The sequence below is a fragment of the Pristiophorus japonicus genome, chromosome 12 (genome assembly GCF_044704955.1).
Source record: "Pristiophorus japonicus isolate sPriJap1 chromosome 12, sPriJap1.hap1, whole genome shotgun sequence".
In the NCBI taxonomy this organism is placed as follows: Eukaryota; Metazoa; Chordata; class Chondrichthyes; family Pristiophoridae; genus Pristiophorus; species Pristiophorus japonicus.
Genome location: NC_091988.1, coordinates 196,352,171 through 196,376,903, shown reverse-complemented (window position 1 = coordinate 196,376,903; position 24,733 = coordinate 196,352,171). Strand labels below are relative to the sequence as shown.

General features: G+C 47.5%; 2 protein-coding genes across 3 annotated transcripts in view; one reads left to right on the top strand and one right to left on the bottom strand.

The window, feature by feature from the left end:
• maf1a (MAF1 homolog, negative regulator of RNA polymerase III a) overlaps positions 1-6,204 on the bottom strand; it is a 32,069-nt gene extending 25,865 nt beyond the window's left edge. Inside the window, 1 exon segment of the mRNA XM_070894901.1 lies at positions 6,155-6,204. Within this exon segment, the coding sequence (XP_070751002.1) occupies positions 6,155-6,204 (50 nt within the window).
• A 3,516-nt stretch (positions 6,205-9,720) lies between these two features.
• LOC139277107 (ranBP-type and C3HC4-type zinc finger-containing protein 1-like) overlaps positions 9,721-24,733 on the top strand; it is a 58,355-nt gene continuing 43,342 nt past the window's right edge. The window contains exons 1-4 of one of the 2 annotated variants that reach the window (XM_070895124.1): positions 9,721-9,842; positions 14,504-14,614; positions 15,393-15,482; positions 19,742-19,886. In XM_070895124.1, coding sequence (XP_070751225.1) covers positions 15,425-15,482; positions 19,742-19,886 — 203 coding nt within the window. In that variant the 5' untranslated portion in view covers positions 9,721-9,842; positions 14,504-14,614; positions 15,393-15,424. The remainder of the gene's footprint in view (positions 9,843-14,503; positions 14,615-15,392; positions 15,483-19,741; positions 19,887-24,733) is intronic. The other variant, XM_070895125.1, reaches the window with a different exon arrangement.

Below are 24,733 nucleotides of genomic sequence, written 5' to 3'. Positions count from 1 at the left end.
ACTCAGCGGAGTCATTCCTAACTACCCGAACCATGTCAGCTGTGGCTCAGTGGGTAGCACACTCGACTCTGAGCCAGAAGGTCGTGGGTTCAAATCCCACTCCAGGGACTTGTGCACAAAAAAAAAGGCTGACACTCCTGACTGAGGGAGTGCTGCCCAGTCGGAGGTGCTGTCTTTCGGACGACACTTTGAACCGAGGCCCCGTCTGCCCTCTCAAGTGCAAGTAAAAGATCCCATGCACTATTTCGAAGAAGAGCAGAGGAGTTATCCCCGGTGTCCTGGCTAATATTTATCTCTCAATCAACATAACAAAAATACAGATTATCTGGTCATTATCACATTGTTGTTTGTGGAAGCTTACAGTGCACAAACTGGCTGCCGCGTTTCCCACATTACAACAGTGACTACACTCCAATAGTTTGAGACATCCGGTGGTCATGAAATGCAAGTCTTTCTTTCTAACATGTAGCCACTGCTTCCAACCATCAACCAATTTCTCATCCATTCCCTGGGTTTAACCTAAATCCCAACTACTTGAAATCTTAACTAGGAACCTTTTATGCAGAAATTTGTCAAATCTTTCTTTTGAAGACAAGCTACACCACCAGTTTATAGGGCTTTCCATTATACTCTTCCTCAAAAACACCGGTTCTTTACTAAGAGCACGACCAGATTTCCCTTGAGGTTTAGAGGCAAGATTTCCTGTACACATTCTATCATTCTGTGACAGTGTATTGTGGCCAACATGCTAATGAGCCGGTTAAGCACAGCTGGACCGCAGCAGCTAACTGCTGCTCCAAACTACACGTCACTGATACTATAGAAGATCTGCTAATTCTTTTCATAGAATCAGAGAGTGATACAGCACAGAAGGAGGCCATTTGACCCATCGTGCCTGTGCCGGCTCTTTGGGAGAGCTATCCAATTAATCCCACTCCCCCTGTTCATGTTTTCCTTTCAAATATTCATCCAATTCCCTTACAGCCAGTGCATTCCTGATCATTACATTCACTGTGTAAAGAATCTGCTAATTCTTTTAAAGCAGTTTGTGAAAACTATAAAATTAGACAACTAAAGAAAGACTTGCATTTATATAGCCCCTTTCATAGAAACATAGAAAGTAGGTGCAGGAGTAGGCCATTCGGCCCTTCGAGCCTGCACCACCATTCAATATGATCATGGCTGATCATTCCCTCAGTACCCCTTTCCCACTTTCTCTCCATACCCCTTGATCCCTTTAGCCATAAGAGCCATATCTAACTCCCTCTTGAATATATCCAATGAACTGGCATCAACGACTCTCTGCAGCAGGGAATTCCACAGGTTAGCAACTCTCTGAGTGAAGAAGTTTCTCCTCATCTCAGTCCTAAATGGCCTACCCCTTATCCTAAGACTATGTCCCCTGGTTCTGGACTTCCCCAACATCGGGAACATTCTTCCCGCATCTAACCTGTCCAGTCCCGTCACAATCTTATTCGTTTCTATGAGATCCCCTCTCAGCCTTCTAAACTCCAGTGTACAAAGGCCCAGTTGATCCAGTCTCTCCTCATATGTCAGTCCAGCCATCCCTGGAATCAGTCTGGTGAACCTTCGCTGCACTCCCTCAATTGCAAGAACGTCTTTCCTCAGATTAGGAGACCAAAACTGGACACAATATTCCAGGTGAGGCCTCACCAAGGCCCTCTACAACTGCAGTAAGACCTCCCTGCTCCGATACTCAAATCCCCTAGCTATGAAGGCCAACATGCCATTTGCCTTCTTCACCGCCTGTTGTACCTGCATGCCAGCTTTCAATGACTGATGAACCATGACACCCAGATCTCGTTGCACCTCTCCTTTTCCTAATCTGCCACCATTCAGATAATATTCTGCCTTCGTGTTTTTGCCACCAAAGTGGATAACCTCACATTTATCCACATTATACTGCATCTGCCATGCATTTGCCCACTCACCTAACCTGTCCAAATCACCCTGCAACCTCTTAGCATCCTCTTCACAGCTCACACCGCCACCCAGTTTAGTGTCATCTGCAAACTTGGAGATATTACACTCAATTCTTTCATCCAAATTATTAATGCATATTATAAAGAGCTGGGGTCCCAGCACTGAGCCCTGCAACACTCCACTAATCACTGCCTCCCATTCCGAAAAGGACCCGTTTATCCCGACTCTCTGCTTCCTGCCTGCCAACCAATTCTCTATCCACGCCAGTACATTACCCCCAATACCATGTGCCTTGATCTTGCACACCAATCTTTTATGTGAGACCTTGTCAAAGGCCTTTTGAAAGTCTAAATAAACCACATCCACTGGTTCTCCCTTGTCCACTCTGCTAGTTACATCCTCAAAAAATTCCAGAAGATTTGTCAAGCATGATTTCCCTTTCATAAATCCATGCTGACTTGGACCGATCCTGTCACTGCTTTCCAAATGCGCTGCTATTTCATCCTTAATAATTGATTCCAACATTTTCCCCACTACTGATGTCAGGCTAACCGGTCTATAATTACCCGTTTTCTCTCTCCCTCCTTTTTTAAAAAGTGGTGTTACATTAGCTACCCTCCAGTCCATGGGAACTGATCCAGAGTCAATAGCCTGTTGGAAAATGATCACCAATGCATCCACTATTTCAAGGGCCACCTCCTTAAGTACTCTGGGATGCAGACAATCAGGCCCCGGGGATTTATCGGCCTTCAACCCCATCAATTTCTCCAACACAATTTCCTGCCTAATAAAGATATCCTTCAGTTCCTCTTTCTCACTCGACCCTCGGTCCCCAAGTCCATCCGGAAGGTCATTTGTGTCTTCCTTTGTGAAGACAGAACCAAAGTATTTGTTCAATTGGTCTGCCATTTCTTTGTTCCCCATTATTAATTCACCCGAGTCCGACTGCAAGGGACCTACGTTTGTCTTCACTAATCTTTTCCTCCTCACATATCTATAGAAGCTTTTGCAGTCAGTTTTTATGTTCCCGGCAAGCTTCCTCTCGTACTCTATTTTTGAGAATGTGTAAAAGGGTTGCGAAAGTGGTAGATGATGAGAGAAGGTGGCAAAAGGATGGAGATAGGGAATCATGGGAAAATAGCTAAAGAAATGGTCAAGATACAGACAACTGCAGAATCAACAGGAAAAAAAGGGGTTACCAAGAGTTGAAGTTGAGGTTAGACACGGGTCATGAGAAAGCCCAAGGCAGCACAAAGAAAGAAAGCAATTCTAGATAGGAAGAGAAAAGTAATAGCTTCCACTGATAAGGAAGAAGAGAAACTAATTGGGTTCTTTACTGATAAGGGAAGATAGTGTAGCAAAGCTATAACTAACCTACCTGACACCAGCCCTAATTGGGAGACTTTCTTGCCTGCCATTGGACGTACTCGGGGGGGGGGGGGGGGGGGGGGGAGGCAGAAAGGGATTGGCTAGACCAAGTGCTAATCAAATGTGTACTGTTTTGAAAATGTATATCTACTGTGCTTTTCGCGCTGAAAAGGGACTTGTCCAGGGGAAGGTAAACAGGCTCTGATTGAGAGTGTTCCTTTGTCTTGACAAGTCCCGGCCGGAGAATCTTCAATAAAGATCCTTTACAGAAAATGCAAGGTGTTCGCGTCAGTGTATTCGCTGAAACAGATTGAGGGAAAAAGAATCCGTATCAACATTTTCCCCCTCCTAATTAAACCCTTTGTCCTCCTCTGCTGAATTCTAAATTTCTCCCAGTCCTCAGGTTTGCTGCTTTTTCTGGCCAATTTATATGCCTCTTCCTTGGATCAAACACTATCCTTAATTTCCCTTGTTAGCCACGGTTGAGCCACCTTCCCGGTTTTATTTTTACTCCAGACAGGGATGTACAACTGTTGAAGTTCATCCATGTGATCTATAAATGTTTGCCATTGCCTATCCACCATCAACCCTTTAAGTATCGTTTGCCAGTCTATTCTAGCCAATTCACGTCTCATACCGTCGAAGTTAGCTTTCCTTAAGTTTAGGATCCTAGTTTCTGAATTAACTGTGTCACTCTCAATCTTAATAAAGAATTCTACCATATAATGGTCACTCTTCGCCAAGGGGCCTCGCACAACAAGATTGCTAATTAGTCCCTTCTCATTACACATCACCCAGTCTAGGATGGCCAGCTCTCTAGTTGGTTCCTCGACATATTGGTCAAGAAAACCATCCCTAATACACTGCAGGAAATCCTCCTCTACCGCATTGCTACCAGTTTGGTTAGCCCAATCTATATGTAAATTAAAGTCGCCTATGATAACAGCTGTACCTTTACTGCACACATCCCTTATTTCTTGTTTGATGCTGTCCCCAACCTCACTACTGCTGTTTGGTGGCCTGTACACAACTCCCACCAGCGTTTTCTAACCTTTGGTATTCCGTAGCTCCACCCATACAGATTCCACTTCATCCAAGCCAATGTCCTTCCTTACTATTGCAATTTCCTCTTTAACCAGCAACACCACCCCGCCTCCTTTTCCTCTCTGTCTATCCTTCCTAAATGCTGAATACCCCTAGATGTTGAGTTCCCAGCCTTGGTTACCCTGAAGCCATGTCTCTGTGATGCCAGTTACATTGTATCCATTAACAGCTATCTGCGCAGTTAATTCATCCACCTTATTCCGAATACTCCTCGCATTGAGGCACAGAGCCTTATGACCACTGGACATCTCAAGGCACTTTACAGCCAATGAAGTACTTTTGCAGTGTAGTCACTGTTGTAATGTGGGAAACACGGCAGCCAACTTATGCACAGCAAGCTCCCACAAACGGCAATGTGATAATGACCAGATAATCTGTTTTTATGCTGTCGACTGAGGAATAAATATTGGCCAGAACAACGGGAATAACTCCCCTGCTCTTCTTTGAAATGATGCCATAGGATCTTTTACGTCCACCTGAGTGGGCAGACGGGGCCTCGGTTTAAAGTCTCAATCGAAAGACGGCACCTCCGACAGTGCAGTGCTCCCTCAGTACTGCACTGGGAGTGTCAGCCTAGATTCATGTGCTCAAGTCCTTGGAGTGGGACTTGAACCCACAACCTTCTGACTCAGAGGGTCCCACTGAGCCACAGCTGACAACTACAGCACTGCTCCTAAATTCCCTCGCCCCCCCCTCCAATAAATAAGAAGACAGTAAAGTACCCAGTAAATATAATTACAAGCAAACAAAAGGAGTGAGCAGGCATGTATTTTTAACTCTGGCCAACAAGTTCTCTCCCTTATTCCTGATCAGCTTGGATCATAAGAACATCAGAGTTAGGAGCAGGAGAATTAGACCTTTGACACAGCTCTGCCATTCAACAAGATCATGGCTGATCTTCGACCTGAACTCCACCTTCGACCTGAGTCAGAAGGTCATGAGTTGAAGTCCTAATCCGGAGATTTAAGCACAAAATCTATTCTATCAATTCAGTGCAGCACCGAGGGAGTGCTGAACTGTCGGAGGTGCTGTGTTTCACATGAGACGTTAAACCAAGGCGCGAACTGACTGCTTAGGTGGACACCAAAAAAAAAACATGGCCCTATTCGAGACACAGAGACTTTTCCCCCCTTGCCCCCTCCTCATCAACTATGTCCAGGTCTCACGACATCTACCAATCCACCTCCCCAAGCCCAAGTTCAACTTTAGATCCAGTCCCATGCAGAGTGAGGTCCTGATCCAAGTGCTCCCCACTGTCCCAGATCTTGCCCCACTTCCCCCCCTCCCCCACATACCACCAAGACCCACCCTCAACCCAGATACTACCCCACCCTCAACCCAGATACTACCCCACACACCCCAGATACTACCCCACACACCCCAGATACTACCCCACCCTCAACCCAGATACTACCCCACACACCCCAGATACTACCCCACCCTCAACCCAGATACTACCCCACACACCCCAGATACTACCCCACACACCCCAGATACTACCCCACACACCCCAGATACTACCCCACACATCCCAGATACTACCCCACACACCCCAGATTCCACCCCACCCCAAATTTTACCCCCCCCCCCAAAATCCCATATTTTAGTCCCGACCCCAGGTGCTTCCCCTCCCTCACCTTTCCCTTACGCTCCTCAGGTAGTTTCCCCGCAACCCCCCTCGCCTCTCCTCTTCCCCCACTCCTCTCTCTGTGCTCCAGTGCTGTGTCCCATCCCCCACCTGCCGGTAACGCCGCGGCCTGCACGCTGGATGGTCAGCTGCGAGTCCATCGCTTGGAAGCTCGCGTTCGGCAGCAGCTCCGTGTTGTCTCTCTCTCTCCCTCCCTCTCTAACTAAGAGCTGAAGCGGAGTGTCGCGGGCCGCCGGGGCCGAGGCCTGGGCCTGAGCCGTGCACCTCCCGCCCGCCGGCCGCTCTGGGAATCGGCGCCTCGTCGCGCAGCCTGGGGGGGGGAATCGATCATTGCGCCTGCGCGGCTGGCGAACAGCATCATGGGTGTTGTAGTCTTTCCCCGCCAGAGCCTCACCTGTCCTCCAGGTGGCAGCAACCTGCACACTCAGTGCCTGCAACCAAGTGAAACTTGCCTCACTCTATTGAAAATGTCAATTTAGCAAAAAAAAGAAAGAATTTATATAGCACTTTTCACGACCTCAGGATGTCCCAAAGCACTTTACAGCCAATTAAGTACTTTTTGAAATAAAATGCAGTAAATACTCAGCGGGTTTGTGGAGAGAGAAACACAGTTAACATTTCAGGTCGATGAACTTTCATCAGAATTACTTTTTGAAGTGTAGTCACTATTGAACCCCCCCTCATGGCTTATGCCATCGGAGCAGGCCAGGGAGCAGAAGGAACAGCGTGGCGGCCTGGCCCAGCAGGCTGAGCGGGCCCTGGCCTGTGAGCACCATCGGAACGGACCAGGAAGCGGAAGGGGCAGTGTGGCAGCATACCACTCCAGGGAGCAGCAGATGCTGGAGCAGGAGAGCAACGGCAGTGAAGAGTGACGTCATCAAGGTCCAGGCCGGTAATTGGAACGTGGGCAGGTACTGCAGGAGCTGCGAGGTCATGGCGAAGAAGCAGCGAGAGATTATAGCGGGACGTGATCGGGGCCCAGGAGAGGCGTGAGTTCAGGGCCCAGAAGAGGCGAGGACCCAGGGGCAGCACGGGCCAGCCCACACTGCGATATGTGTGCGCAGTAGGTCCATGCAGCAGAGCAGGTCTCCAGTCGTCTTGGTTAATCCTTGCTACTGGACCAAGACATAGCTCTGTCAAGCCCATGTGGTGGCTGGTGTGCAACGGTCACCACACGTTAAAAGAATCCACGCACAGGCATCTTCCACCCTTCAAGATTTAGTTCAGACCTGGAATTTTAGGTCCATCATTGAAACACCTGGGAACTTTTTGACGTGGAAGCCAGTCATCCTCGATTCGAGGGATTGCCTATGATGATGACGTGTAATGAGGTTTGATGCCTGGTTTCTGCTGAATTAACTGAGTTCAGAGGAACAACTGGAAAGATCCTACAATAGTGTTCAACATCTTCGATACCGAGGGAAAAGTTAATTGAAGTTGCTCCTTATCACTTTCTAGTAATGCCTATGGAAAAAGAGAAAGAAAGACTTGTATTTATATAGTGCCTTTCACGACCACCGGATGTCTCAAAGCTCTTTACAGCCAATGAAGTCATTTTTTGGAGTGTAGTCACTGTTGTAACGTAGGAAATGTGGCAGCCAATTTGCACACAGCAAGCTCCCACAAACAACAATGTGATAATGGCCAGATAATTTGTTTTTGTTATGTTGATTGAGGGATAAACATTGGCCAGGACAAAGCAGATGTGTGTGGATATTGTGTAATGGCATAGACAACAACATCTGGCATTTATATAGGATGTTTAGCATTCAAACATTCCACAGTGCTTCACGGATAGGCGTATGGAAAACAGACGTCGGGAAGGAAAGGCGAAGTTTGAAGGGGTTGCCAAAAAGCTTGGCTGAAAAGCTTGCAAAAGAAGGCAGAGGAGGAGAGGAAGATGTGGTTTAGGAAATATAAGTAGAAAATGCTGGAAATACTCAGCACCCTCTGTGTGGACAAAGAAACAGAGGTAACGTTTCAGGTCAAAGATCTATCGGCAGAACTGGAAAGGGTTAGAGAGGTAACAGGTTTTAAGCAATACAGAGGCAGGGAAAGGGCGGGAGATGGAAATAACAAAGGGGTGTGTGACAGGGTGGAAGGCAGGAGAAATTAAATGGACAAAAGGGATGATGGTGCAAGGCAAAAGGAGATGGTAATGGGACAAGAAAAGAACCAAAAGATGGGTCGAGAGGTGTAAATGGCTACAGCAGAGTCATTACCAGCACCTGCTGTCCAAAAAAATGGGGGCATTGGTCATGGTCTGGAATTGTTGAACTCGATATTGAGTCTGGGAGGTTGTAAAGTGCCTAAAGGGTTTAGGTTGGCAGGTCCAGAGAGTAGGACCCAGGCAGCCGAAGGTTGGGCCACCCATGGACATACACAAGAGGCTGGAATCAGAGGCACAGAAAGTGAAGGCAGGGGGGATATACAGCTGGAGGAGATAAGGTGGGGTGATACACGGATGGTTTTCAAGAGGAGGATTTTAGAAGAAGCACTGGAGCACAGAGCCAGTGAAGGGCAATGAGGGCAGGGTTGATGGATGAGTGGAACTTAGTGCAGGACAGCCTGTGGGCTGCAGAGTTTTTGAGTCTGGAGGTGGTAATAGAATCCATGTTAAACTGATTCTCTTGGACATGCCCAATGGCATGTGGAGCAGCAAATCCACTGAACCCGAAGGTCAGCGAGAGGTGAGCAGCCTTAAAAGAAAGACTTGCATTTATACAACACTTTCACAATGTCTCAAACACTTTACAGCCAATTAAGTACTTTTGGAGGGTAGTCACTGTTGTAATGTAGAAAACACAGCAGATAATTTACGCACAGCAAGCTCCCACAAACAGCAATGTGGTAATGACCAGATAATCACTTTTTTGAGTGATGTTGCTTGAGGGGATAAATATTGGCCAGCACTCCCCTGCTCTTCTTCGAAATAGTGCCATGGGATCATTTATGTCCACCTGAGAGAGCAGACGGGGCCTCGGTTTAATGTCTCATTCGATGGACAACACCTCCGACAGTGCAGCATTCCCTCAGTACTGTACTGGAGTGACAGCCTAGATTTTGTGCTCAAGTCTCTGGAGTGGGACTTGAACCCACAACCTTCTGACTCAGAGGTGAGGGTATTGCCCACTGAACCACAGCTGACACGCCCTAGTTCCCTAGTTAGTGTCTATCCAGTTACCACCTTCTGTGGTGGGCACTACATTACAATAGTCATCCCTCAATCAATATCACCAAAAAAACAGATTATCTGGTCATTATCAAATTGCTGTTTGTGGGAGCTTGCTGTGCGCAAATTGGCAGCTGTGTTTGCTACATTATAACAGTGACTACACTTTTTTTTTTAAGTACTTCATTGGTTGTAAAGGGCTTTGGGATGTCTGGTGGTTGTGAAAGGAGCTATGTCATTGCAAGCCTTTCTTTGCGTCCTTATAGTTTATTATGAATAAAACCTGACTAAATAAAAAATACAGCTGGTTAAAGTGACTTGATTGGGGAATTCTGTAATAATTCTAGGTCAGTTGCCAAAACCTGACGGGCCATTTCTGGTTCCAATTCATCTTTATTTTAATCAGGCATTTATGTGACCTACTAAGCCAGGGCCTCATCTTTTTTTTTAAAACAACCTCTTACTTCCTGGAACATAGAGTTGTTTCACTTTTTCTTTCAAATTGTGAGTGATGATCCTTGTCCATTTAACATCAACCTCACTCCCTAATTACTAGGATAAGATTAATAGCAATCCATCAGTATCCTTGAAAAGTAAGCAGATGAGGTAGGCGTTCAAGTCTTCTGTAACTTTCTTGGGGATAAATCTTGTGTTTCTGAGACTTGTTGGTTTTATTTTTTGTGGGTGGTGGGGTGGGGAAAGTGAAAGAATGGTTTCTGTTTAGAAGGTTTTTAAAAGGCAAAAGAACGTGAACCTGTTGATTAACCAAATGTCATTTTAATGTTATATCTTTGGTGCAGCCTCATTAACTTCCTTTGTTGCAATATTTGTTATGAAAAGAATAATCTCTCTGTGTGTCTTGTTATTAGAAAATGAAAGTTCAATCAGTCTGCAATCTAAATTTCTTATTTCTCTGAAACAAATGGCATTAATTCTCAAGGCTCTAACCCTGATATTAATCTGTTGTTCTATTGAAATGTCTTTAGTGTCAGTTGTGGCTCAGTGGGTTCAAGTCCTACTCCAGGAACTTGGGCACATAAATCTAGGCTGATACTACAGCGCAGTGCGGAGGGAGTACAGCACTGTCGGAGATAAGACGTTAAACCGAGGCCCCGTCTACCCTCTCAGGTCGACGTAAAAGATCCCACTGCACTATTTTGAAGAAGAGCAGGGGAATTATCCCAGGTGTCCTGGCCAATATTTATGCATGTGTTTATTTGTATTAACTGAGTGGCAGCCGTTTCTCTGATTGGCTCTCCATTATCACATGATCTATTGCTGCTTGGTTCCCTTGGAGGATAAGCCACACACTGAACTTCCTCTGGAATGTGTAACTGGAACCGCCCAGCCCAAGTTCTGAGTGACTTTCCAATTTGCAATTTGATCCATTTGCCACAGAGGATAGATCTCCCCAAAAGCCACCAAGTTCCAGCCGAAGTCCCTTACCCCACCCCTCCGCCCTCCCACTCCGCCATAGATGGGGCATTGTGTACGGATTGTTAACAGGTTTATCGGGTATGAAGTGAATATTGACAGTGTCATGACTTCTGGATTTCATCCCATCCAACGATGTCTCTTGTCCCTTGTAACACATGCACCGATCCGTCTTCCCTGAGTTCCCTCTATCCCCTCTGATCCCCCCACACCTGTGTCTCTCTCTTCCCTCCTCCCCCCCCCCCCCCCGCCCCAGGCTCTCTCTCTCTCTTCCCCCCCCTCCCCCCCAATACTCTCTCTTCTCCCCCCCCCCCCTCCCCAGGCTCTCTCTCTCTCTCTCTCTACGCCCACCCCGAATACTCTCTCTTCTCCCCCCCCCCCCCCCCCCCCCCGGGCTCTCTCTCTCTCTCTACGCCCACCCCGAATACTCTCTCTTCTCCCCCCCCCTCCCCAGGCTCTCTCTCTCTCTCTACGCCCACCCCGAATACTCTCTCTTCTCCCCCCCCCTCCCCAGGCTCTCTCTCTCTCTCTACGCCCATCCCGAATACTCTCTCTTCTCCCCCCGCCCCCCCCCCCCCCCCCCCCTGGCTCTCTCTCTCTCTCTCTCTCTCTCTCTCTCTCTCTCTCTCTCTCTCTCTCTCTCTCTCTCTCTCTCTCTCTCTCTCTCTCTCTCTCTCTCTCTCTCCACCCCCCCAATATTAAACCATGAAACAGCACCGATTTAGGAAGAACGATCGAGGTACTCGGAACATAGGAGCAGGAGGAGGGCATTCAGCCCCTCGGGCCTGCTCCACCACTCAATTAGTTCCTGGCTGATCTGCACCACAACTCCATTTAACATCCCTTGCTCCATATCCCTCGATACCCTTCCCCACCAAAAATCTATCGATCTCAGTCTTGAAAGCTCCGATTTGTGGGCGTGAGTTCCAGATTACCCTACGTGGGAAAAAGTGCTTCCTGATTAGCCTCCTGAATGGCCTGGCTCGGACTTTAAGATTATGCCCCCTTGTGCTTGATTTCATCTACCAGAGGAAACAGTTTCTCTGCATCTACACGATCAAATACTTTTAACATTTTAGCCACCTCGATCAGATCAGACCTCGATAATAATAAAAAGACCCTTTTATTTATATAGCGCTTTTAACGTAGTAAAACCTCCCCAGGTGTTTCAACAGCAGCGTTACAAGATAAAACAGATAAATTTGACATCGAGCCACGAAAGAAAAAATTAAGGCAGGTGACCAAAAGCTTGGTTAAAGTGATAGGTTTTAAGGAGTGTCTTAAAGGAAGAAGGAGAGGTTTTGGGAGGGAGTTCCAGAGCTTAGGGCCAAGACAGCTGAAGACACGGCCACTATAAAGGGAATACAAGCCAAGTTTATGGAATCTGTCCTCTTAATTTAACCCCGTAAGCCCTGGCATCATTCTGACAGTACTGTGTTGAGACAACTGTTAGTATATTCGGTAATGGGCTTGTAGGAATGACAACTTCCAGGTCAATGAATAGAAACCTGCCTTCTGCGGTTCCCTTAAAGGCTCAGTGAGTCAGAGCACTGTGTGGCACGGGACTGAGTCACACTTACCTGGAAGGCTTCAGGATTGTTCTCTGCGCTGAGTTAATGGATCTCAGTGGGAATAAGGCCATTGCAGTTGACCGCAGGGTGCCCAGAGGTGTAGGGGATGCAAATAGATAAAAGAAGAGAAGTGGCCAAAGGGATAATCAATGGCAGGTTTTGACGTTTGACATAGGGAGAGAGGCGGCAAGATAGAATGGATTGAGGAAGAGCTTGGCTGCTAATGGCTCTGCCACTGATATGAGGGGGGCGGGGGTTCCGAATAAGTCAGAGCGTGTGTGCTGGGGGGTAGAGATGGGAAGTATTGTAGTGAAGGCATACAGGGATTTGGAAATGGGGAACAGCAATATGTTGGGGGGGAACAGGAAGCCAATGAGATTGGCGAGTGTGGAACTTAGTACAGATTGGAATATAGAATCATAGTGGGAGAAATTGGGGTCATTTGCACCCCCGGGTGGCGCAAACGGGGCGCAAATGACTTTGCTTCCAGGCACAGCGCTGCTAACGACTCTGGCTAAATTCGGCGGGAGTTTAGCGGCGACGCTATGGCGTTGCGTCCTGATCTCCTGTGCCCGGAGATCGTGATGTCATCGGCGTGCACCTCGCCCCGTTAGCACCTAAACTGGGTTTCGCCCCGTGCAGCAGCGCCGGGCGATGACTACGCCAGGCTCAGGGGGCGCGTACCCCGGGGGGTGGGGGCAGTCGTTACCGGGGCAACATTTCAAGGGCAGGTGGCTGGCTGCTGCTGAAAAAAAAATCTCCCCGGTTTTCCTTTCCACTGCGGTTCCGCTTTGGGTGTGAGGACGGTGCCGCGATCGCTCAGCCCGGAGCTCAGCTTGTGTGCCAGGCTGATGGCTGCGGCACTCCCGCTCCCCGGTGGTCCGGGCAGGAGCTGTTCCCAATATGCAGATTATGCAGCATGGGCCTTTCCCTTGAATTGAGGGAAGAGCCTCTCGTACACTGCCCAGTGCGCCCCGCCCCCCGAGACGTGCGCCCCGCCCCCGAGCCGGGCGACCAGCCCCCGAGCCATCCGCCCCACCCCCGAGCCGTGCGCCCCGTCCCCCCGAGCCATCCGCCCCACCCCCGAGCCATATGCCCCGCCCCGAGCCATCCGCCCCGCCCCCGAGCCGTGCGCCCCGCCCCCCCCGAGACGTGCGCCCCGCCCCTGAGCCATCCGCCCCTCCCCCGAGCCGTGCGCCCCGCCCCTGAGCCATCCGCCCCGCCCCCGAGCCGTGTGACCAGCCCCCGAGCCATCCGCCCCGCCCCCGAGCCGTACGCCCCGCCCCCGAGCCGTACGCCCAGCCCCCGAGCCATCCGCCCCACCCCTGAGCCGTAGGCCCCGCCCCCGAGCCGTACGCCCCGCCCCCCCCGAGTCGTGCGCTCCGTCCCCCCAAGCCATGTCCCCCAACCCCCGAACTGTGCCCCCATCCCCCTGAGCCGTACGCCCCGCCCCCCGAGTCGTGCGCCCTGCCCCCCGAGTCGTGCGCTCGCCCCCCCCCCCCCTCGAGCCGTGTGCTCCGTCCCCCCGAGCCATGTCCCCCACCCCCCCGAACTGTGCCCCCGTCCCCCCGAGCCTTTCGCCCCGCCTCCAGGCCGTGCGCCCTGCCCTTGCCCCAGAAAGGAAATGCAGCGCTTGATTTAGTGCACCATTTCCTTTCAGGGACGATACCCAATTTCTAGGCCATAGAGTCAAACAGCACTAAAGGGGGCCATTCGGCCCATCGTGCCTTTGAAAGAGCTGTCCAATTAGTCCCACTCCCCTGCTCTTTCCCTGCAATTTTTTCCTTTTTAAACATTTATCCATTTTCCTTTTGAAAGTTACTATTGAATCTGCTTCCACCACCCTTTCAGGCAGCGAGTTCCCGATCACAATAACCCACATTGTAAAAATATGTCTCCTCATCTCAGCCCTGGATTTTTGCCAATGATCTTAAACCTGTTCCGCCCCCCCCCCCCCCCCCCCCCCCCCCCCGGTTACTAACCCTCTGCTGGTGTACGAGTGTATGAGTTTGAGCTTATTGTAAGGTGCAGCTTCGCAGTTGACCGGAAGAATGTTGGAGAAATCTGAACCCAGGTATAACTGGCAGGTAAGCGGAAAGAGCCTTTCCACTGTGAATTCTTGATGGAAAAAGTCTTTTGTAAGCCTTTTCCAAGTTAATATGTACTTTGTGTATCCACATGATGCAATCTCTGCTTTGAATGGTGCTCGGGATCAACCTGTTTGGAATGGTGGCGATGAACTGTGACATGTTATAATTCCAGCATGTGGTTCTGAAGGGTCTGCTGATGAGATGAGATGAAAGAAAAAGGGACTTGCATTTATATAGCGCCTGATCACAACCCTTGGAAATGTCTCAAAGTGCTCTGCAGAAGGTGAATTAGCAATCAGTGTTGTATGTAAGAAAACACGGTTACCCTTTCACACACAGCAAGATCCTACAAATAGAGGTGCCTCAGCGTGAGTGCAACGAAGGTTCATTGGATTGATTCCTGGGATGAGAGGGCTGTTCTGTGAGGAGGCATTGAGTATATTGAGCCTATATTCTCTGGAGTTTAGAAGAATGAAGGGTGATCTCATTGAAACATACAAGATTCTGAGGGGGATTGACAGGGTAGATGCTGAGAGGTTGTTTCCCCCTGGCAGGAGAAGGGGTCGGCCATTTAAGACTGAGATGAGGAGGAATTTCTTCATTCAGAGGGTTGTGAATCTTTTGGAATTCTCTGCCGCAGAGGCCTGTGCATGCAGTCGTTGAGTATATTCAATGCTGAGATCGATAGATTTTTGGATTCTTGGGGAATCAAGGGATATGGGGATCGGGCGGGAAAGTGGAGTTGAGGTCGAAGATCAGCCATGATCTTATTGAATTGCGGAGCAGGCTCGAGGGGCCGAATCTGGCCCCATCCTGCTCCTAATTCTTATGTCCTTGTGTAACAACGAGAAGAATAAGCTATTACGTCTCTGAGGGCGTTGGTTGAGGGTGCTATGTTGATCTACCTGAGCAGGCGGACTAGGTTTAATGGCTAATCTCCAGCATTGTTACTGAAGTGCTACTGCAACCTTCAGAGATAAAATTACACGTATATTAATAGAGGACCCAGCAACTCTGTTTTTTTTTAAATTGTGATATATTTTCTTCCCATTTTTCCCCAGAGTCCTGCCTGCAGTACTGTTGATGTCGAATAATGGCCAAGTCTAACACAACATCCACAAACAATATGAGCATGGGTCTGACAGAAACAGGTCAGTTTTCCTAAAATCCACATCCTTCATTGACGGTGACGTGTGTGTTACACCAGAAAAGTGGCTGCATTATTAACCACTGACCACAGACTGTACGGCACAGAAACAGGCCATTTAGCCCAACTGGTCCGTGCCGGTGTTTATGCTCCACACGAGCCTCCTCCCACCCCTCTTCATCTCACCCCATCAGCACAACCCTCTATTCCTTTCTCCCTCGTGTGTTTATCTCACTTCCCCTTAAATGCATCGCTGCTATTCGCCTCAACCACTCCCTGTGGTAGCGAGTTCCACATTCTCGCCGCTCTCTGGGTAAGGCAACCTCTCCCGAATTCCCTATTGAATAACGTCTGTTAAGCACAGTGACAAGAAGTGAGACTTGCGACCTGCTGACTTTCTGCAGTTCTCAAAGGTGCCTGGCCTGGGTCCCAAGAGTGCGCCAGACAATCGCCACTGTATTGTTCCACCTCTTGAAACAGATTTGTAAAGGGTGCCATCTGTGGATCTCACCTAAAGCAAGTGCTGCCATTATTAAAAAGACAGACTTGCATTTCTATAGCGCCTTTCGCAATCTCCGGACATCCCAAAGCACTTTACAGCCAATGAAGTACTTTTGAAGTGTAGTCACTGTTGAAAATGTAGCCCGCCAATTTGTGCACAGCAAGCTGTCACAAACAGCAACATGATAGTGACCAAGTCACATTGATGGGATTGAAGGCCGATAAATCCCCAGGGCCTGATGGACTGCATCCTAGAGTACTTAAGGAGGTGGCCTTGGAAATAGCGGATGCATTGACAGTCATTTTCCAACATTCCATTGACTCTGGATCAGTTCCTATGGAGTGGAGGGTAGCCAATGTAACCCCACTTTTTAAAAAAGGAGGGAGAGAGAAAACAGGGAATTATAGACCGGTCAGCCTGACCTCAGTAGTGGGTAAAGTGATGGAATCAATTATTAAGGATGTCATAGCAGTGCATCTGGAAAATGGTGACATGATAGGTCCAAGTCAGCATGGATTTGTGAAAGGGAAATCATGCTTGACAAATCTTCTGGAATTTTTTGAGGATGTTTCCAGTAAAGTGGACAAGGGAGAACCAGTTGATGTGGTATATTTGGACTTTCAGAAGGCTTTCGACAAGGTCCCACACAAGAGATTAATGTGCAAAGTTAAAGCACATGGGATTGGGGGTAGTGTGCTGACGTGGATTGAGAACTGGTTGTCAGACAGGAAGCAAAGAGTAGGAGTAAACGGGTACTTTTCAGAATGGCAGGCAGTGACTAGTGGAGTGCCGCAAGGTTCTGTGCTGGGGCCCCAGCTGTTTACATTGTACATTAATGATTTAGACGAGGGGATTAAATGCAGTATCTCCAAATTTGCGGATGATACTAAGTTGGGTGGCAGTGTGAGCTGCGAGGAGGATGCTATTAGGCTGCAGAGTGACTTGGATAGGTTAGGTGAGTGGGCAAATGCATGGCAGATGAAGTATAATGTGGATAAATGTGAGGTTATCCACTTTGGTGGTAAAAACAGAGAGACAGACTATTATCTGAATGGTGACAGATTAGGAAAAGGGAAGGTGCAACGAGACCTGGGTGTCATGGTACATCAGTCATTGAAGGTTGGCATGCAGGTACAGCAGGCGGTTAAGAAAGCAAATGGCATGTTGGCCTTCATAGCGAGGGGATTTGAATACAGGGGCAGGGAGGTGTTGCTACAGTTGTACAGGGCCTTGGTGAGGCCACACCTGGAGTATTGTGTACAGTTTTGGTCTCCTAACTTGAGGAAGGACATTCTTGCTATTGAGGGAGTGCAGCGAAGGTTCACCAGACTGATTCCCGGGATGGCGGGACTGACCTATCAAGAAAGATTGGATCAATTGGGATTGTATTCACTGGAGTTCAGAAGAATGAGAGGGGACCTCATAGAAACGTTTAAAATTCTGACGGGTTTAGACAGGTTAGATGCAGAAAGAATGTTCCCAATGTTGGGGAAGTCCAGAACCAGGGGTCACAGTCTGAGGATAAGGGGTAAGCCATTTAGGACCGAGATGAGGAGAAACTTCTTCACCCAGAGAGTGGTGAACCTGTGGAATTCTCTACCACAGAAAGTAGTTGAGGCCAATTCACTAAATATATTCAAAAGGGAGTTAGATGAAGTCCTTACTACTCGGGGGATCAAGGGTTATGGCGAGAAAGCAGGAAGGGGGTACTGAAGTTTCATGTTCAGCCATGAACTCATTGAATGGCGGTGCAGGCTAGAAGGGCTGAATGGCCTGCTCCTGCACCTATTTTCTATGTTTCTATGTTTCTATAAGTCAGCTGATTTAGTGATATATAGATATTGGCCAGGACACCGGGGATAACTCCCCTGCTCTTCTTCGAAATAGTGCTGTGGGATCTTTTATGTCCACCTGAGAGAGCATTTGGGGCCTCGGTTTAACGTCTCATCCGAAAGTCAGCACCTCCGACAGTGCTGCGCTCCCTCAGTACTACACTGGGAATGTCAGCCTGGATTTTTTGTGTCTGGAGTGGGACTTGAACCCACAACCTTCTGACTCAGTGGCAACCCACGGTGGTACCCACTGAGCCACAGCTAACGCAATCCAGTTTGCCCAAAATATCATACTTAGTAACCACTGGATGACATTGCTACATATTGCAATTTATCCCACTCCTCTTGAACATGAATGAAATTGTAACTGAATACCATAAAAGTAGCGTCACGATTTCAGAACTTTGATATCAGATTTTCTCCTGTTCAGTGTGCTTTCGGTTTACTTCTCAGCCATTTACATTTATGTCCTCTGCTTCCTACTTTTCTGGCTTACTTGAAAAGTAATTATCTAGATTTACCTTATCTGTACTATTTTCTACAGCAGTTAAATCTAGACTGCCATTCCAGTGCAGTGCTGAGGGAGTGCTGCACTGTCGGAGGTGCCGTCTTTTGGATCATCCGTTACACCGAGGACCCGTCTGCTCTCTCAGGTGGACGTAAAAGATCCCCTGATACTATTATGAAGAAGAGCAGGGGGAGCTATCCCCGGTGTTCTGGCCAATATTTATCCCTCATGCAGGGAAAGCAGGAATGGGGTACTAAAGTTGCATGATCAGCCATGATCATATTGAATGGTGGTGCAGGCTCAAAGGGCCGAATGGCCTACTCTTGCACCTATTTTCTATGTTTCTATGTTTCTAATCAACATAACAAAAACAGATTATCTGCTCATTATCACATTGCTTTTTGTGGGAGCTTACTGTGCGCAAGTTGCCTGCCATGTTTCCCACATTACAACAGTGACTACACTCCAAAAGTCCTTCATTGGCTGTAAAGCGCTTTGAGATGTCCGGTGGTCGTGAAAGGTGCTATATAAATGTAAGTTTATCTTTCTTTTTCTTTCTTAAAGTAACCTTCCAACAGTTGCCGTCATGAAGGATAGCCAGTTGATGAAATACCAGAAGGTGGTGAGTCCATTTTACCCCAATAACGACTCCATTTTCATCTTCACTGCCTGGGCGGTAATCTGGCAAAGCAGATCGCCAGCCCATTGGAGAACCCGGCAGATGCTGACTCCATGAAAATCAATGGGATGAAGATGGTGCTGGTGGTATAATGGGTGGGTTGTCCACTCTGCCCGGTTATTGCCCAGGGGCTGAAGGCAAAAGTTTCCTCCAAAGTGTTTCGGGCAGCAGGAAATTCTCTGGGGCGAGAGGAATTACATTTACTTCAGAATATCTCGGGGTTCAACAACGAAAGCCTCCGCAACTAGAAAAGCTCAATGCTGCAGATGCTGGAAATCTGAAACGTAATCCAGAGATTACTGGAAACACGTAGCAGGCCAGGCAGCATCTACACAGCGAGAAACAGAGGTAACGTTTTCAAGTCGGTGACCTCTCATCAGAGCTGGAAGATGTTGGAGAATGAACTAAGCAAGAACAGAGGCGGGGAAGGAAAGGGGGAGATAGCGAAAGAAAGAACAAAAGGGAAGGGGTGGAGAGCAGGTGTGATTAAATGACAAAAAGGGATGCTGGGGTAAGGCAAAAGGTGGTGGTGATAGGACAAGTGATTACACAGGGTTACATCGGATATACGGCACAGAAACAGGCCGTTTGGCCCAACAAGTCCATCTCTTTCGCCTTACCCCATAAATGGAAATGGCTGTGAAGTGGTGGCCCAGTGAAGATAGGACAATGAAAACCTCCGACTGCTTTCCCTCCCACGGCGAACTATTTGGGTGACCTCTCTCGTTTCTTATCCTTGCAGCGGAAGCTGTCGCTCAGAAGCTGAGCAGAGCGATTGAGCTGGGAGACAAGGAAACAGCGATTGAGTGTGCTGGGATCCTGGCGGAGCAATGCGCTCTCGTCACTGTCCAACTCAAGAAGGCTGCCTTCCCTAAACGTGAAATCAGGTAAGTTAGTTTAACCAGGGCTCTCGGAGGGAGGGAGAGAGGGGCAGCTACTTCAGCAGACCCAGATTTAAAAATTATTTTCTTGAATAAATCGAAGATACATGGGGCACAATCATAAAATGATATAGCGCAGAAGGAGGCCGTTCGGCCCACTCTGCCTGTGCTGGCTCCTGGGTAGAGTTATTCAATCATCCCATTCCCCCGCTGTTTCCCCGTAGCCCTGTACATTTTTTCCCGTCAAGTATTTCTCTTTTGAAAGTTACGATTGAATCTGCTTCCATTGCCCTTTCAGGCAGCGTGTTCTAGATCACAACAACTCGCTGTGTAAAAAATTTTTCCTCATTTTGCCTCTGGTTCTTTTGCCAATCACCTTAAAAATCTGTGCCCTCTGCTTACTGACCCTTCTGCCACTGGAAACAGTTCCTCCTCATTTACTCTATCGAAACCACTCATGATTTTGAACACCTTAAGAAAATCTCTGGTGAGGGGACTGCTTAATAAGTTATGATTATTGAATTTTTATGCCCTGTTGCTCAAGTAAAGGTTGAAGTTGAGCTCTTTACAGGGCTTGACAGGGTAGATGCAGGGAGGATGTTTCCCCTGGCTGGGGAGTCTAGAACCAGGGGGTCACACAGTTTCAGAATAAGGGGTTGGCCATTTAGGACTGAGATGAGGAGAAACTTCTTCACTCAGAGGGTGGTGAACCCATGGAATTCTCTACCCCAGAGGGCCATGGAGGCTCAGTCTTTGAGTATATTCAAGACAGAGATCGATAGATTTTTGGATATTAAGGGAATCAAGGGATATAGGGGTAGTGCGGGAAAGTGGAGTTGAGGTAGAAGATCAGCCATGATCTTACTGAATGGCGGAGCAGGCTCAAGGGGCCGAATGGCTGACTCCTGCTCCTAATTCTTATGTTCTTATGTTCTTGTAACCTCTTCTTAGTCCTTTGCCAATTAATTCTGCATTTAGATACAGGAGCAAGTGGGGCTGTGAGTGATTCATTATTCTTTCTAATCTTAGCCCCCTTGTCCCCCCTTTCCTCCCGAGGCTGATGTGGGACTAGCTTTCCTTCTGTTCCTGCTCTGATAGCATGGGAACGGTAACATAGTGGTTGTTACTGGATCAATAATCCAGAGGCCTGGACTAATGATCCAGAGATGTGAATTCAAATCGAAAATTTAAATTAATTTACATAAGTCTGGAATAAAAAGCTAGTATTAGTAATGATGACCATGATTGTTGTAAAAACTCAGCTGGTTCACTAATGTCCCTCCTTTAAGGAAGGAAATCTGCCGTCCTTACCCGGTCTGGCCGGTATGTAACTCTTAACTGCCCTCTGAAATGGGCCCGCAAGCCACTTAGTTGTCGAGAAGGCAGCTCACCACCACCTTCTCAAGGTGTAATTAGGGATGGGCAATAAATGCTGGCTTTGCCAGCGATGCATGAATTTTTTAAAAACCCTGTTGTCTGTTTGCCCTCCTGACATAGAGCAGGGCCTCGATCTAGCGAAGGATGAAAGCAAGACACCGACGAGTCTTCGTAGACTCAATGCTGAACATGTACAAACAATGCTGAACCACATGACCAGAAATCAGCGGGACACAAGTCAGAGGAAGTCATGGCAAAATTGTGCAGTGCTGCGATCCGAACACACCTTCAGTGTTGGTCACTCCACAACTCGAGACAGCTCAGAGAGTCTCGGGTCTCATCCTTAGTGTTAAGATTCCAAATTATGAGGAGAAGCTGGGAAAGGAGATGGTCTTGCAGAGGTGTACAAGATTGTTAAGGGAATGGAAAAAAGTAAATCTGGAATATTTAGGTTAAATTGCAAGAGCAGGACAAAGGGAAAATAAAGTCAAACTAGTAAAAGGTAAATTTAGGATCGATGTCAGTAAATTCTTCTTCACACATGGAATGGATTTCCAGGAAGAGCAGGGAAAATCCTGCAATCTTTTAAGAAACAATAGCATGTTGTAATGGAGGGGGATTTAGCATCTTTCTGGATGGATGAACTCGGATAGACTGAATGACCTTCCTCATCTGTGACTATTATGTGATGTTGTGATGTCAATTTTATTTGTTGCTTGTTTATTATTTTAAAAAGAAATGAAAACAACAACAACTTGTATTTATATAGTGCCTTCAACATAGAAACCCATCCCATAGCACTTCATAGAGGCAGAGGCAGATAAAAATGGATGCACGCCAAAGGAGGAGATATTGGGATGGGTAATCTTACACTCATAATAAATGGTCATACTGAGTACTGTGTGTAATGAGCAAGTGTGACCTTAGCTCCTTTAATCAAACTCCAGAGTGCAGGTACCTCGTGGGTGGCCTGCTTATATACTGTGCTCCCAAGGGATGCTGGGATCCCTTGGGACTCCAACAGGTGGGCCCTCTGGTGGTCAGGTGCAATGCAGGTTACAAGGGATTAAATACATAACAGGTAACCTAAAGCTTGGTCAAAGATGTGGGGTTGAAGGAGAGCCTTAATGGAGGGTGGGGAGTGTAATGTATTTGTTTAATGGGTTCTTTGCTTAAGAATTCATAGCAACACATTGCTATTACATAAGAACATAAGAAATAGCAGCAGGAGTCATAGAAAATAGGTGCAGGAGTAGGCCATTCGGCCCTTCTAGCCTGCACCGCCATTCAATGAGTTCATGGCTGAACATGCAACTTCAATACCCCATTCCTGCTTTCTCGCCATACCCTTTGATACCCCTAGTAGTAAGGACTTCATCTAACTCCTTTTTGAATATATTTAGTGAATTGGCCTCAACTACTTTCTGGAGTAGAGAATTCCACAGGTTCACCACTCTCTGGGTGAAGTTTCTCCTCATCTCGGTCTTAAATGGCTTACCCCTTATCCTTAGACTGTGACCCCTGGTTCTGGACTTCCCCAACATTGGGAACATTCTTCCTGCATCTAACCTGTCTAAACCCATCAGAATTTTAAATGTTTCTATGAGGTCCCCTCTTATTCTTCTGAACTCCAGTGAATACAAGCCCAGTTGATCCAGTCTTTCTTGATAGGTCAGTCCCGCCATCCCGGGAATCAGTCTGGTGAATCTTCGCTGCACTCCCTCAATAGCAAGAATGTCCTTCCTCAGGTTAGGAGACCAAAACTGTACACAATACTCCAGGTGTGGCTTCACCAAGGCCCTGTACAACTGTAGTAACATCTCCCTGCCCCTGTATTCAAATCCCCTCGCTATGAAGGCCAACATGCCATTTGCTTTCTTAACCGCCTGCTGTACCTGCATGCCAACCTTCAATGACTGATGTACCATGACACCCAGGTCTCGTTGCACCTCCCCTTTTCCTAATCTGTCACCATTCAGATAATAGTCTGTCTCTCTGTTTTTACCACCAAAGTGGACAACCTCACATTTATCCACATTATACTTCATCTGCCATGCATTTGCCCACTCACCTAACCTATCCAAGTTGCTCTGCAGCCTCATAGCATCCTCCTCGCAGCTCACACTGCCACCCAACTTAGTGTCATCCGCAAATTTGGAGATACTACATTTAATCCCCTCGTCTAAATCATTAATGTACAGTGTAAACAGCTGGGGCCCCAGCACAGAACCTTGCGGTACCCCACTAGTCACTGCCTGCCATTCTGAAAAGTGCCAATTTACTTCTACTCTTTGCTTTCTGTCTGACAACCAGTTCTCAATCCATGTCAGCACACTACCCCCAATCCCATGTGCTTTAACGTTGCACATTAATCTCTTGTGTGGGACTTTGTCGAAAGCCTTCTGAAAGTCCAAATATACCATATCAACTGGTTCTTCCTTGTCCACTCTACTGGAAACATCCTCAAAAAATTCCAGAAGATTTGTCAAGCATGATTTCCCTTTCACAAATCCATGCTGACTTGGACCTATCATGTCACCTCTTTCCAAATGCGCTGCTATGACATCCTTAATAATTGATTCCATCACTTTACCCACCACCGATGTCAGGCTGACCAGTCTATAATTCCCTGTTTTCTCTCTCCCTCCTTTTTTAAAAAGTGGGGTTACATTGGCTACCCTCCACTCCATAGGAACTGATCCAGAGTCCATGGAATGTTGGAAAATGACTGTCAATGCATCCGCTATTTCCAAGGCCACCTCCTTAAGTACTCTGGGATGCAGTCCATCAGGCCCTGGGGATTTATCGGCCTTCAATCCCATCAATTTCCCCAACACAATTTCCCGACTAATAAGGATTTCCCTCAGTTCCTCCTCCTTACTAGACCCTCTGACCCCTTTTATATCCGGAAGGTTGTTTGTGTCCTCCTTTAGTGAATACCGAACCAAAGTACTTTTTCAATTGGTCCGCCATTTCTTTGTTCCCAGTTATGACTTCCCCTGATTCTGACTGCAGGGGACCTACGTTTGTCTTTACTAACCTTTTTTTCTTTACATATCTATAGAAACGTTTGCAATCCTTCTTAATGTTCCCTGCAAGCTTCTTCTCGTACTCCATTTTCCCTGCCCTAATCAAACCCTTTGTCCTCCTCTGCTGAGTTCTAAATTTCTCCCAGTCCCCGGGTTTGCTGCTATTTCTGGCCAATTTGTATGCCACTTCCTTGGCTTTAATACTATCCCTGATTTCCCTTGATAGCCACGGTTGAGCCACCTTCCCTTTTTTATTTTTATGCCAGACAGGAATGTACAATTGTTGTAGTTCATCCATGCGGTCTCTAAATGTCTGCCATTGCCCATCCACAGTCAACCCCTTAAGTATCATTCACCAATCTATCCTAGCCAATTCACGCCTCATACCTTCAAAGTTAGCCTTCTTTAAGTTCTGGACCATGGTCTCTGAATTAACTGTTTCATTCC